The sequence below is a fragment of the Oncorhynchus mykiss genome, chromosome 3 (genome assembly GCF_057628025.1).
Source record: "Oncorhynchus mykiss isolate SJ-2025 chromosome 3, ASM5762802v1, whole genome shotgun sequence".
Lineage (NCBI taxonomy): Eukaryota > Metazoa > Chordata > Actinopteri > Salmoniformes > Salmonidae > Oncorhynchus > Oncorhynchus mykiss.
Window position 1 is genome coordinate 1926216 of NC_143024.1, and position 15792 is coordinate 1942007.

Genomic DNA, 15792 nt, shown 5'->3' on the forward strand with positions numbered 1-15792 from the left:
GAGACGGAGCCAACCAGGCCCCGCCCGAGCCAGAGACGGAGCCAACCAGGCCCCGCCCGAGCCAGAGACGGAGCCAACCAGGCCCCGCCCGAGCCAGAGACGGAGCCAACCAGGCCCCGCCTTGATTCCATCCAAAATACTAAATTATTCAATACTTTATCGAGTTCACCTCCCAGATTGGAAGCATTTATGTTATGGTGCAGAAAGACATTACTTTACAATTTACATTACTGAACATGAATTCAGTGTATTGTTAGTTGTTTTGAAAATATGATCAGGATTAAGAACATTAAAACTAACATTTAATCAATCTTCTTTGATATTGACCATAACCTGTTGGTGGGGGAAACTTGTGTTTTCGCTTTTCAACCCCAGCTCTGAATCCACAATATGGCATTCTTTAAATGGAAGCTTCTCTAAAGTAAAACAGGGTGGTGTACCGCAGGGCTGCTCTCTAGGCCCTCTCCTCTTGTCTATTTTTACCAATGACCTGCCACTGGCATTAAACAAAGCAGGCTGATGATTCAACCATAAATGCAGCTAATGAAGTCACTGAAACCCTTAACCAAAAGCTACAATCTGTTTTGGAATGGGTGGCCAGTAATAAACTGGTACTCCTGGCTAAGAGTTGAGGAAAGTGACGTTCACTTCTTGTTTTTATAATAAACATTAATGTGTTGAAAATTACAAATTGTTAGCATAGTCAACTTACACACAGATCTGACAAACACACATACAGACACACATACAGACATGCCACCAGGGGTCTTTTCACAGTCCCCCCAGCAGACATGCCACCAGGGGTCTTTTCACAGTCCCCCCAGCAGACATGCCACCAGGGGTCTTTTCACAGTCCCCCCAGCAGACATGCCACCAGGGGTATTTTCACAGTCCCCCCAGCAGACATGCCACCAGGAGTCTTTTCACAGTCCCCCCAGCAGACATGCCACCAGGGGTCTTTTCACAGTCCCCCCAGCAGACATGCCACCAGGGGTATTTTCACAGTCCCCCCAGCAGACATGCCACCAGGGGTATTTTCACAGTCCCCCCAGCAGACATGCCACCAGGGGTCTTTTCACAGTCCCCCCAGCAGACATGCCACCAGGGGTCTTTTCACAGTCCCCCCAGGGCCAGAACAAATTCAAGGAAACATACAGTATTATACAGAGCCATGAGTGCATGGAACTCCCATCTTATATTGCAAGTGAACAGCAAACCTGGTTTCACAAAAACAAATAACTCGACGACACGCGGGACGACGCCTCTCCTCCATGTGACATACATGTTGTATGTACTGACATGTAGCTGATGGATGAGCACACGCTACATGTTCATGTTTTTACATGTATGTAAATAGTAAATTAATTTGTCTGTCGTTGTGTGTCAGACCTCTAAGACCAGCTAGTGTCTGTCAGCTAACGGGGGATCCCAATAAATCAAAAATGATACGTGGGCTAATTAATACATTTTCAATACATGTAGTTAATTCAGTACTAAGGTCAACTCATTGTTGAATTCTGTTTTAATGCCTGGATTCCGTGAGGGCCCTAATGATAAGGCTCTCCATATAGGGACCAGAATAAGGCTCTCCATATAGGGACCAGAATAAGGCTCTCCACATAGGGACCAGAATAAGGCTCTCCACATAGGGACCAGAATAAGGCTCTCCGTATAGGGACCAGAATAAGGCTCTCCGTATAGGGACCAGAATAAGGCTCTCCATATAGGGACCAGAATAAGGCTCTCCATATACAGACCAGAATAAGGCTCTCCATATAGGGACCAGAATAAGGCTCTCCGTATAGGGACCAGAATAAGGCTCTCCATATAGGGACCAGAATAAGGCTCTCCGCATAGGGACCAGAATAAGGCTCTCCGCATAGGGACCAGAATAAGGCTCTCCGCATAGGGACCAGAATAAGGCTCTCCGCATAGGGACCAGAATAAGGCTCTCCGCATAGGGACCAGAATAAGGCTCTCCGTATAGGGACCAGAATAAGGCTCTCCGTATAGGGACCAGAATAAGGCTCTCCGTATAGGGACCAGAATAAGGCTCTCCACATAGGGACCAGAATAAGGCTCTCCACATAGGGACCAGAATAAGGCTCTCCACATAGGGACCAGAATAAGGCTCTCCACATAGGGACCAGAATAAGGCTCTCCGCATAGGGACCAGAATAAGGCTCTCCGCATAGGGACCAGAATAAGGCTCTCCGCATAGGGACCAGAATAAGGCTCTCCGCATAGGGACCAGAATAAGGCTCTCCGCATAGGGACCAGAATAAGGCTCTCCGCATAGGGACCAGAATAAGGCTCTCCGCATAGGGACCAGAATAAGGCTCTCCGCATAGGGACCAGAATAAGGCTCTCCGCATAGGGACCAGAATAAGGCTCTCCGCATAGGGACCAGAATAAGGCTCTCCATATACAGACCAGAATAAGGCTCTCCATATAGGGACCAGAATAAGGCTCTCCATATAGGGACCAGAATAAGGCTCTCCATATACAGACCAGAATAAGGCTCTCCGTATAGGGACCAGAATAAGGCTCTCCATATAGGGACCAGAATAAGGCTCTCCATATAGGGACCAGAATAAGGCTCTCCGTATAGGGACCAGAATAAGGCTCTCCATATAGGGACCAGAATAAGGCTCTCCACATAGGGACCAGAATAAGGCTCTCCATATAGGGACCAGAATAAGGCTCTCCACATAGGGACCAGAATAAGGCTCTCCACATAAGGACCAGAATAAGGCTCTCCACTACCAAATGTTATCATGTATCTGCAGATAATCACAAAAAAAGCCAAAATGAACAGCTGTCAGCGATGCGATTCGGGAAGCTAGACTGACTGACAGTGAGGATAAAGTGAGTGACTTTGGTCTTGTCTGACAAGCCCCAGTTATCTCAGTTAATATGAGGTGGAAAACGTTACCGGCTGAAAATAAGTCTGTAACTGGCTGATTAGTCGATGCTAAATGGGAGACACAGTCTGCCTGCCTGTCCGACTGCCTGCCTGCCCGCCCGCCCGACTGCCCGAGTGCCTGTCCGCCCGAGTGCCTGTCCGTCTGTAAAGTAATAAAAGTAATAGTGTCATGGAGGAGTTGTCCGGCTGCCTGTCTGCCCGACTGACTGCCTGCCCGACTGACTGCCTGCCCGACTGACTGACTGCCCGACTGTAAAGTAATAGTGTCATGGAGGAGTTGTATCCACCTGATCATACTCCCCTGCCTGTCCATCTGTAAAGTAATAGTGTCATGGAGGAGTTGTCCGGCTGCCTGTCTGCCCGACTGACTGCCTGCCCGACTGACTGCCTGCCCGACTGACTGACTGCCCGACTGTAAAGTAATAGTGTCATGGAGGAGTTGTATCCACCTGATCATACTCCCCTGCCTGCCCGTCTGTAAAGTAATAACAGTAATAGTGTCATGGAGGAGTTGTATCCACCTGATCATACTCCCCTGCCTGTCCATCTGTAAAGTAATAGTGTCATGGAGGAGTTGTATCCACCTGATCATACTCCCCTGCCTGCCCGTCTGTAAAGTAATAACAGTAATAGTGTCATGGAGGAGTTGTATCCACCTGATCATAGTCATCCAGGAACTGGTATCTGTTCTTCTGTGGTTCTGTAGAACCGGGCTGAGATGAATAGTCTTGGTTGGCTGGCTGGTTCTGAAAATCAATACAATATTATTAATGAAGAAACAGACAAATACAAAAATAAATAATAGATGTATCGAGACGAGAGAGGATTAGAAAGCAGGAAGAGAGAGAGAGGATTAGAAAGCAGGAAGAGAGAGAGGATTAGAAAGCAGGAAGAGAGAGAGGATTAGAAAGCAGGAAGAGCGAGAGGATTAGAAAGCAGGAAGAGAGAGAGGATTAGAAAGCAGGAAGAGAGAGAGGATTAGAAAGCAGGAAGAGAGAGAGGATTAGAAAGCAGGAAGAGCGAGAGGATTAGAAAGCAGGAAGAGAGAGAGGATTAGAAAGCAGGAAGAGAGAGAGGATTAGAAAGCAGGAAGAGAGAGAGGATTAGAAAGCAGGAAGAGAGAGAGGATTAGAAAGCAGGAAGAGAGAGAGAGGATTAGAAAGCAGGAAGAGAGAGAGGATTAGAAAGCAGGAAGAGCGAGAGGATTAGAAAGCAGGAAGAGCGAGAGGATTAGAAAGCAGGAAGAGAGAGAGGATTAGAAAGCAGGAAGAGAGAGAGGATTAGAAAGCAGGAAGAGCGAGAGGATTAGAAAGCAGGAAGAGCGAGAGGATTAGAAAGCAGGAAGAGCGAGAGGATTAGAAAGCAGGAAGAGAGAGAGGATTAGAAAGCAGGAAGAGAGAGAGGATTAGAAAGCAGGAAGAGAGAGAGGATTAGAAAGCAGGAAGAGAGAGAGAGGATTAGAAAGCAGGAAGAGAGAGAGAGGATTAGAAAGCAGGAAGAGAGAGAGAGGATTAGAAAGCAGGAAGAGAGAGAGAGGATTAGAAAGCAGGAAGAGAGAGAGGATTAGAAAGCAGGAAGAGAGAGAGGATTAGAAAGCAGGAAGAGAGAGAGAGGATTAGAAAGCAGGAAGAGAGAGAGAGGATTAGAAAGCAGGAAGAGAGAGAGAGGATTAGAAAGCAGGAAGAGAGAGAGAGGATTAGAAAGCAGGAAGAGAGAGAGAGGATTAGAAAGCAGGAAGAGAGAGAGAGGATTAGAAAGCAGGAAGAGAGAGAGGATTAGAAAGCAGGAAGAGAGAGAGGATTAGAAAGCAGGAAGAGAGAGAGAGGATTAGAAAGCAGGAAGAGAGAGAGAGGATTAGAAAGCAGGAAGAGAGAGAGAGGATTAGAAAGCAGGAAGAGAGAGAGGATTAGAAAGCAGGAAGAGAGAGAGGATTAGAAAGCAGGAAGAGAGAGAGGATTAGAAAGCAGGAAGAGAGAGAGGATTAGAAAGCAGGAAGAGAGAGAGGATTAGAAAGCAGGAAGAGAGAGAGGATTAGAAAGCAGGAAGAGAGAGAGGATTAGAAAGCAGGAAGAGAGAGAGGATTAGAAAGCAGGAAGAGAGAGAGGATTAGAAAGCAGGAAGAGAGAGAGGATTAGAAAGCAGGAAGAGAGAGAGGATTAGAAAGCAGGAAGAGAGAGAGGATTAGAAAGCAGGAAGAGCGAGAGGATTAGAAAGCAGGAAGAGCGAGAGGATTAGAAAGCAGGAAGAGCGAGAGGATTAGAAAGCAGGAAGAGCGAGAGGATTAGAAAGCAGGAAGAGCGAGAGGATTAGAAAGCAGGAAGAGAGAGAGGATTAGAAAGCAGGAAGAGAGAGAGGATTAGAAAGCAGGAAGAGAGAGAGGATTAGAAAGCAGGAAGAGAGAGAGAGGATTAGAAAGCAGGAAGAGAGAGAGAGGATTAGAAAGCAGGAAGAGAGAGAGGATTAGAAAGCAGGAAGAGAGAGAGGATTAGAAAGCAGGAAGAGCGAGAGGATTAGAAAGCAGGAAGAGAGAGAGGATTAGAAAGCAGGAAGAGAGAGAGAGGATTAGAAAGCAGGAAGAGAGAGAGAGGATTAGAAAGCAGGAAGAGAGAGAGAGGATTAGAAAGCAGGAAGAGAGAGAGAGGATTAGAAAGCAGGAAGAGAGAGAGAGGATTAGAAAGCAGGAAGAGAGAGAGAGGATTAGAAAGCAGGAAGAGAGAGAGAGGATTAGAAAGCAGGAAGAGAGAGAGGATTAGAAAGCAGGAAGAGAGAGAGGATTAGAAAGCAGGAAGAGAGAGAGGATTAGAAAGCAGGAAGAGAGAGAGGATTAGAAAGCAGGAAGAGAGAGAGGATTAGAAAGCAGGAAGAGAGAGAGGATTAGAAAGCAGGAAGAGAGAGAGGATTAGAAAGCAGGAAGAGAGAGAGGATTAGAAAGCAGGAAGAGAGAGAGGATTAGAAAGCAGGAAGAGAGAGAGGATTAGAAAGCAGGAAGAGAGAGAGGATTAGAAAGCAGGAAGAGCGAGAGGATTAGAAAGCAGGAAGAGCGAGAGGATTAGAAAGCAGGAAGAGCGAGAGGATTAGAAAGCAGGAAGAGCGAGAGGATTAGAAAGCAGGAAGAGCGAGAGGATTAGAAAGCAGGAAGAGAGAGAGGATTAGAAAGCAGGAAGAGAGAGAGGATTAGAAAGCAGGAAGAGAGAGAGGATTAGAAAGCAGGAAGAGAGAGAGGATTAGAAAGCAGGAAGAGAGAGAGAGGATTAGAAAGCAGGAAGAGAGAGAGAGGATTAGAAAGCAGGAAGAGAGAGAGGATTAGAAAGCAGGAAGAGCGAGAGGATTAGAAAGCAGGAAGAGCGAGAGGATTAGAAAGCAGGAAGAGAGAGAGGATTAGAAAGCAGGAAGAGAGAGAGGATTAGAAAGCAGGAAGAGAGAGAGGATTAGAAAGCAGGAAGAGAGAGAGGATTAGAAAGCAGGAAGAGAGAGAGAGGATTAGAAAGCAGGAAGAGAGAGAGAGGATTAGAAAGCAGGAAGAGAGAGAGGATTAGAAAGCAGGAAGAGAGAGAGGATTAGAAAGCAGGAAGAGAGAGAGAGGATTAGAAAGCAGGAAGAGAGAGAGGATTAGAAAGCAGGAAGAGAGAGAGAGGATTAGAAAGCAGGAAGAGAGAGAGGATTAGAAAGCAGGAAGAGAGAGAGAGGATTAGAAAGCAGGAAGAGAGAGAGAGGATTAGAAAGCAGGAAGAGAGAGAGAGGATTAGAAAGCAGGAAGAGAGAGAGAGGATTAGAAAGCAGGAAGAGAGAGAGGATTAGAAAGCAGGAAGAGAGAGAGGATTAGAAAGCAGGAAGAGAGAGAGAGGATTAGAAAGCAGGAAGAGAGAGAGAGGATTAGAAAGCAGGAAGAGAGAGAGAGGATTAGAAAGCAGGAAGAGAGAGAGGATTAGAAAGCAGGAAGAGAGAGAGGATTAGAAAGCAGGAAGAGAGAGAGGATTAGAAAGCAGGAAGAGGTAGAGGATTAGAAAGCAGGAAGAGAGAGAGGATTAGAAAGCAGGAAGAGAGAGAGGATTAGAAAGCAGGAAGAGAGAGAGGATTAGAAAGCAGGAAGAGAGAGAGGATTAGAAAGCAGGAAGAGAGAGAGGATTAGAAAGCAGGAAGAGAGAGAGGATTAGAAAGCAGGAAGAGAGAGAGGATTAGAAAGCAGGAAGAGAGAGAGGATTAGAAAGCAGGAAGAGAGAGAGGATTAGAAAGCAGGAAGAGAGAGAGGATTAGAAAGCAGGAAGAGCGAGAGGATTAGAAAGCAGGAAGAGCGAGAGGATTAGAAAGCAGGAAGAGCGAGAGGATTAGAAAGCAGGAAGAGAGAGAGGATTAGAAAGCAGGAAGAGAGAGAGGATTAGAAAGCAGGAAGAGAGAGAGGATTAGAAAGCAGGAAGAGAGAGAGGATTAGAAAGCAGGAAGAGAGAGAGGATTAGAAAGCAGGAAGAGAGAGAGGATTAGAAAGCAGGAAGAGAGAGAGGATTAGAAAGCAGGAAGAGAGAGAGGATTAGAAAGCAGGAAGAGCGAGAGGATTAGAAAGCAGGAAGAGAGAGAGGATTAGAAAGCAGGAAGAGAGAGAGGATTAGAAAGCAGGAAGAGAGAGAGGATTAGAAAGCAGGAAGAGAGAGAGGATTAGAAAGCAGGAAGAGAGAGAGGATTAGAAAGCAGGAAGAGAGAGAGGATTAGAAAGCAGGAAGAGCGAGAGGATTAGAAAGCAGGAAGAGAGAGAGGATTAGAAAGCAGGAAGAGCGAGAGGATTAGAAAGCAGGAAGAGAGAGAGGATTAGAAAGCAGGAAGAGAGAGAGGATTAGAAAGCAGGAAGAGAGAGAGGATTAGAAAGCAGGAAGAGAGAGAGGATTAGAAAGCAGGAAGAGAGAGAGAGGATTAGAAAGCAGGAAGAGAGAGAGGATTAGAAAGCAGGAAGAGAGAGAGGATTAGAAAGCAGGAAGAGAGAGAGGTTGCCTTACAGCATCAGGTATCTCCTGTCCCTCCACCCGTCCTCTCTGCATGGCAGGGTTCACCAGCTGGTTTAAGTACAGGTCCAGATCTTCATCCTGCAGGTCGTTCACGTCGACATCGTCATCTGGGGATCAAACAGGCAAAGATCAATAATCAATAGAACGACAAACACAACACACAGCTATAATCCCCACCAGAGAGTAGAGGTGTTCAGACACAATACACAGCTATAACCCCCACCAGAGAGGAGAGGTGTTCAGACACAACACACAGCTATAACCCCCACCAGAGAGGAGAGGTGTTCAGACACAACACACAGCTATAACCCCCACCAGAGAGGAGAGGTGTTCAGACACAACACACAGCTATAACCCCCACCAGAGAGGAGAGGTGTTCAGACACAACACACAGCTATAACCCCCACCAGAGAGGTGTTCAGACACAACACACAGCTATAACCCCCACCAGAGAGGAGAGGTGTTCAGACACAACACACAGCTATAACCCCCAACAGAGAGGAGAGGTGTTCAGACACAACACACAGCTATAACCCCCACCAGAGAGGAGAGGAGTTCAGACACAACACACAGCTATAACCCCCACCAGAGAGGAGAGGAGTTCAGACACAACACACAGCTATAACCCCCACCAGAGAGGAGAGGTGTTCAGACACAACACACAGCTATAACCCCCACCAGAGAGGTGTTCAGACACAACACACAGCTATAACCCCCACCAGAGAGTAGAGGTGTTCAGACAACACACAGCTATAACCCCCACCAGAGAGTAGAGGTGTTCAGACACAACACACAGCTATAACCCCCACCAGAGAGGAGAGGAGTTCAGACACAACACACAGCTATAACCCCCACCAGAGAGGAGAGGTGTTCAGACACAATACACAGCTATAACCCCCACCAGAGAGGTGTTCAGACAACACACAGCAATAACCCCGACCAGAGAGGAGAGGTGTTCAGACACAACACACAGCTATAACCCCCACCAGAGAGGAGAGGTGTTCAGACACAACACACAGCTATAACCCCCACCAGAGAGGAGAGGTGTTCAGACACAACACACAGCTATAACCCCCACCAGAGAGGAGAGGTGTTCAGACAACACACAGCTATAACCCCCACCAGAGAGGAGAGGAGTTCAGACACAACACACAGCTATAACCCCCACCAGAGAGGAGAGGTGTTCAGACAACACAGCTATAACCCCCACCAGAGAGGAGAGGTGTTCAGACAACACACAGCTATAACCCCCACCAGAGAGGAGAGGAGTTCAGACACAACACACAGCTATAACCCCCACCAGAGAGGAGAGGTGTTCAGACACAATACACAGCTATAACCCCCACCAGAGAGGAGAGGTGTTCAGACACAACACACAGCTATAACCCCCACCAGAGAGGAGAGGTGTTCAGACACAACACACAGCTATAACCCCCACCAGAGAGGAGAGGTGTTCAGACAACACACAGCTATAACCCCCACCAGAGAGGTGTTCAGACACAACACACAGCTATAACCCCCACCAGAGAGGAGAGGAGTTCAGACACAACACACAGCTATAACCCCGACCAGAGAGGAGAGGTGTTCAGACACAACACACAGCTATAACCCCCACCAGAGAGGAGAGGTGTTCAGACACAACACACAGCTATAACCCCCACCAGAGAGGAGAGGAGTTCAGACAACACACAGCTATAACCCCGACCAGAGAAGTGTTCAGAAAGGTGAACGTTCACAACGTTGTAGATAGAAATGAAATGCATAGAGCTGGCCCAATTTCCTATTCCTTTTGACAACAAAACCCCCCCCATGTCTGTTCTACCCTATCCAGTTCTATGTGAATGGTCAGTAACGTTGCATCTTCCTGAATAAGCCTCATGCTGTGCTATGAAAGGGGTGGGGCCTCACCTGTGACATCACTGTTCATGCTGTCCACAGACATGAGCTTCTCATTGGCCAGGAAGCTGGAGACACTCCCACTGAAGCGGTCGCTGTCGGCTCCGTCACTGGCCAGACTCTGGTCGTCCACGGTGCCTGGGAGGGATCGGACCTGGATCACAGAGACAGAATTACAACTACATTCTGGTATCATGTGAGGCTACCACCCATACTGGACCCTAAAGGGGAGGCTACCACCCATACTGGACCCTAAAGGGGAGGCTACCACCCATACTGGACCCTAAAGGTCTGGACAGGGGGAAGGAGAGGAGGCTACCACCTATACTGGACCCTAAAGGTCTGGACAGGGGGAAGGAGAGGAGGCTACCACCCATACTGGACCCTAAAGGGGAGGCTACCACCCATGCTGGACCCTAAAGGTGAGGCTACCACCCATGCTGGACCCTAAAGGGGAGGCTACCACCCATACTGGACCCTAAAGGGGAGGCTACCACACATACTGGACCCTAAAGGGGAGGCTACCACACATACTGGACCCTAAAGGGGAGGCTACCACCCATACTGGACCCTAAAGGGGAGGCTACCAACCATACTGGACCCTAAAGGGGAGGCTACCACCCATACTGGACCCTAAAGGGGAGGCTACCACCCATACTGGACCCTAAAGGGGAGGCTACCACCCATACTGGACCCTAAAGGGGAGGCTACCACCCATACTGGACCCTAAAGGTCTGGACAGGGGGAAGGAGAGGAGGCTACCACCTATACTGGACCCTAAAGGTCTGGACAGGGGGAAGGAGAGGAGGCTACCACCCATACTGGACCCTAAAGGGGCAGCTACCACCCATACTGGACCCTAAAGGGGCGGCTACCACCCATACTGGACCCTAAAGGGGTGGCTACCACCCATACTGGACCCTAAAGGGGTGGCTACCAACCATACTGTACCCTAAAGGTCTGGACAGGGGCAAGGAGACCACTCTAAAAGCACATGAGACAACATTGAGAGAGTGTGATACCTTTAAATCCATAAAGTCCCTATTAACCAGGTTGGTGAAGGCCAGCCGCCCCGTAGAGAGATCTGATAGGGAGATGAGAAATTCAGTTAGTTGGTTTGTTAGCCAACATAGCACACCAGCCTGATGGACATAATGATATATCAACTAGTGAAGGACGGAGACCAGCCTGATGGACATCACTGATCTATCAACTAATGAAGGACGGAGACCAGCCTGATGGACATCACTGATCTATCAACTAGTGAAGGACGGAGACCAGCCTGATGGACATAATGATCTATCAACTAGTGAAGTACGGAGACCAGCCTGATGGACATCACTGATCTATCAACTAGTGAAGGACGGAGACCAGCCTGATGGACATAATGATCTATCAACTAGTGAAGGACGGAGACCAGCCTGATGGACATCACTGATCTATCAACTAGTGAAGGACGGAGACCAGCCTGATGGACATCACTGATCTATCAACTAGTGAAGGACGGAGACCAGCCTGATGGACATCACTGATCTATCAACTAATGAAGGACAGTTAATCAAGACCACGTGGTACATCAGGTTTACCTCTCAATAATAAAACTACCACTACTAATAATACCACCACTACTAATAATACTATCACCACTACTAATAATACTACTACCACCACCACTATGGGGCGGCAGGGAAACCTAGTGGTTAGAGCATTGGGAAGGCTGCAAGTTAAAGTCCCCGAGCTGACAAGGTACAACTCTGTCGTTCTGCCCCCTGAACAGGCAGTTAACCCACTGTTCCTAGACCGTCATTGAAAATAAGAATTTGTTCTTAACTGACTTGCCCTAGTTAAATAAAGGTCAAATAAAAAATAAATAAAACTAATAAGACTAATACTAATAATACCCTACTAATACCCATAATACCACTACTAATACTACCACTAATAATAATACTACCACCACTACTAATACTACCACTAATAATAATACTACCACCACTACTAATACTACCACTAATAATACTACCACCACTACTAATACTAATAAAAATAATAATAATAATACTACCACCACTACTAATAATAATACTACCACCACTACTAATACTAATAATAATACTGCCACTACTACCACCACAGCTAATAATAATACTACCACTACTAATACTACCACTAATAATAATAATAATAATACTACCACCACCACTACTAATACTACCACTAATAATAATAATACTACCACCACTACTAATACTACCACTAATAATAATAATACCACCACCACTACTAATAAAAATAATAATACTGCCACTACTACCACCACAGCTAATAATAATACTATCACTACGAATACTACTAATAATAATACTACCACCACCACTACTAATACTACCACTAATAATAATACTACCACCACTACTAATACTATCACTAATAATAATACTACCACCACTACTAATACTACCACTAATAATAATACTACCACCACTACTAATACTACCACTAATAATAATACTACCACCACTACTAATACTACCACTAATAATAATACTACCACTAATAATAATAATAATAATAATAATAAATACCACCACCACTACTAATACTACCACTAATAATAATACTACCACCACTACTAATACTACCACTAATAATAATAATAATAATAATAATAATACCACCACCACTACTAATACTACCACTAATAATAATACTACCACCACTACTAATACTACCACTAATAATAATACTACCACCACTACTAATACTAATAAAAATAATAATAATACTACCACCACTACTAATACTACCACTAATAATAATACTACCACCACTACTAATACTAATAAAAATAATAATACTGCCACTACTACCACCACAGCTAATAATAATACTACCACTACTAATACTACCACAAATAATAATACTACCACCACCACTACTAATACTACCACTAATAATAATACTACCACCACTACTAATACTACCACTAATAATAATACTACCACCACTACTAATACTACCACTAATAATAATACTACCACCACTACTAATACTACCACTAATAATAATAATAATAATAATACCACCACTACTAATACTATCACTAATAATAATACTACCACCACTACCACTAATAATAATACTACTAATACTACCACTAATAATGCCACTACTACTACTACCACCACTGCTAATAATAATAATAATAATAATACTACCACTACTAATACTACTGCTAATAATACCACCACCACTACTAATAATAATAATACTACCACCAATACTAATAATACTGCCACTACTACCACCACTACTAATAATACTGCCACAACTAAAAATACTACTACTACTACTAATACTACTACTACTACTAAATGTTATTTATCAGACGCTTTTATCCAAAACCACTTAGTGCCGTGTGGATACCATTTGACTTATGGGTGGCCCCTGGAATCGAACCCACAACCCTGGCATTGGATGCACCATGCACTACCAACTGAGCCGCAAACCAAGGTAAATGGTACAGTGTTACCATCTCCATGGTCAGAGTGTCTTCCAGGGAGAGGTCCAGCCTGGGTGTTGGGGCCGAGGGAGGAGGCTCTAGTCCTGGGCTCTGTCTCGTCCAGATTCACCTTCACCAGCATGTCTGAGAACCGGTGGGCTGCTATGAAGTCATCTGCATCATCTCTGAGAGACAGAGAGGGAGAGACAGAGAGGGAGAGACAGAGAGGGAGAGACAGAGGGAGAGAGAAACAGAGGGAGAGAGAGAGACAGACAGAGGGGGGGATCCATGTGAGCAACATCATTCACTGAAGCAAACATGGGGGATATTCACATCCCAAAACGCATGCTAAAGCACTGGAGAACGGCAGGACGCCGTGAGGTAAAGCAGTATGCCGTGCGGTAAAGCAGGAGGCCGTGCGGTAAAGCAGGACGCCGTGCGGTAAAGCAGGACGCCGTGCGGTAAAGCAGGACGCCGTGAGGTAAAGCAGGACGCCGTGAGGTAAAGCAGGACGCCGTGAGGTAAAGGAGGACGCCGTGCGGTAAAGCAGGACGCCGTGCGGTAAAGCAGGACGCCGTGCGGTAAAGCAGGACGCCGTGCGGTAAAGCAGGAGGCCGTGCGGTAAAGCAGGAGGCCGTGAGGTAAAGCAGGACGCCGTGAGGTAAAGCAGGAGGCCGTGCGGTAAAGCAGGAGGCCGTGCGGTAAAGCAGGACGCCGTGCGGTAAAGCAGGAGGCCGTGTGGTAAAGCAGGACGCCGTGCGGTAAAGCGGTAAAGCACTGGGGAACGGCAGGACGCCTTAACCCTGCATTTTTCTGGTGCTCCTACATTTTTCAACTACGGAGAACAATGTTCTCCTTGGAAAACAAGCCAGCATAGAGCCCTGCATGACATGACTTCCACGGCTGCTAAACCAAACTCCTGATACTCACAGCTCATCTTTGAAGCTGAGGGCAAATTGTCCCTGTTCCTTGTTGTTGGACTGAGAGTTAGCCAGAGAGAGCCGTCCGTCCTCCAGATATGACGCCTGGACAGCATTTACTCTGGAGAGAAAGGAGTGAGATTCATTTTTAGTAGTCAGATTATTATGAACACTGATCAGAGCTACATAACAGTAACGCTGCTTTAGAAGGTACTGAGCCAGAACCCCTATAGTTCTGCAGGGCCTTGTGTTCCAGTGACATTGCTGTTGATGTTAAGCGGTGCTGCTGACCCACCTGTTGTCGGCCCCAGCTCTAATTTTAGCCACGGTGGAGGCAGCTACGGGCAGCCCCAGGGTGGAGGCCAGGGTGATGTTCCCCAGGGTGGCACGGCTGCTGCCCGCAGAGCTAGACAGGAAACTGGGGAATGCCTCATCCTCGATGTTGCTGAAACTCTCGGTCATGATGATGGGCTACGGTTAGGCCCGCTACCTCAGGTTCTACTGCAGACCATCAACTGAGTGGAGAGAAAAAAACATTAATCACAATTGCTGATAAACATGTCAGTCAGACGAGCAACACCTCCTCAGTTCATTGTGGAAAGTGTGTCGTAGTTAAAACAAACACTGACATGCAGATTCCTCCTTGTGATGTTCAAAGACTCGGAAATACCCAGTCAATTCACTCCGGTCCAAACTCAAGCAACAAGTTAACCAACAACACAAAGTAAAACAAGATCCTGTCACATTGTCCTATCTAGATGAATATTAGATGGCCAGATACATGTAGTCAATGTAGATAAATGTAGTCAAATATAGATAAAATGTAGTCAATGTCAATGTAGCCAGTCATTTTTGTCGTTGTGGCCTGACAAAACTTACCTTGACAAACTTTCCTCTGTGTCAACACAAGTGAAGTTATAGTTAACTACAAACACTTTAACCAAAGTGGATGTACACACAAATAAACCTTTTATCTAACTTACTGAATAGTTTAAGGTCAGTACTTTACCCCAAAATACCGAAAGTAAACAGCGTTACAATGTTCACAACAAATGAAGAAGCTTCTTCTCTCCCGCAGAGAAAACCGACGAGAAGGAGCCGCAAGACACCGTAACCTTACTGTTTCTAAAATAACAACACGTTTAAGTGATTATTTCGCTACACAATTAACTAAAAGTTAAGAGAATTATCTATTTTCATAGCCAGTTGAAAGTGTATCGTATTTTGTCGGTAACAAACCGTAGCAGGAGCCTCGGAGAAACACTGTATTCGGTTGGACCAATCACAGGAAGCCCGCGCTCAGCGACCATCACTATGGGCGGGACAGAGACAGGAAAGAGACGTTTTGATTGGACTAACCTCTTTGACCGTGTGAAAGGATGTATCACCATTGGATTGTTATCCTGTCATTTAACTATAATTAGTTCCATTGTAGAGTCCTATTCATATATATATATATATATATATATATATATATATATATATATATATATATATATATATATATATATATATATAGATAGATATTCACATCAGATCAATGGTCCGTACATT

At 45.8% G+C, this 15792-nt stretch overlaps 1 protein-coding gene across 10 annotated transcripts in view; it reads right to left on the reverse strand.

Annotated features, from left to right (window-relative positions):
• LOC110511365 (centrosomal protein of 192 kDa) overlaps positions 1-15561 on the reverse strand; it is an 88388-nt gene extending 72827 nt beyond the window's left edge. For 5 of the 10 annotated variants that reach the window (XR_016491536.1, XM_090219258.1, XM_090219263.1 and 2 more), the window contains exons 1-8: positions 15222-15518; positions 14534-14753; positions 14249-14359; positions 13349-13503; positions 10839-10900; positions 9829-9970; positions 7912-8027; positions 3583-3672 (exon numbers count right to left, since the gene is read on the reverse strand). Coding sequence is in view for 9 of the 10 variants with exons in the window: in XM_090219258.1 (XP_090075384.1) it covers positions 3583-3672; positions 7912-8027; positions 9829-9970; positions 10839-10900; positions 13349-13503; positions 14249-14359; positions 14534-14700 (843 nt within the window). In the remaining variant the exon portion in view is untranslated. Of the gene's footprint in view, positions 1-3582; positions 3673-7911; positions 8028-9828; positions 9971-10838; positions 10901-13348; positions 13504-14248; positions 14360-14533; positions 14754-15117 lie in introns of all 10 variants that reach the window. The other 5 variants (XM_090219259.1, XM_090219249.1, XM_090219261.1 and 2 more) reach the window with 3 other exon arrangements.
• Between the last annotated feature and the right edge of the window lie 231 nt (positions 15562-15792).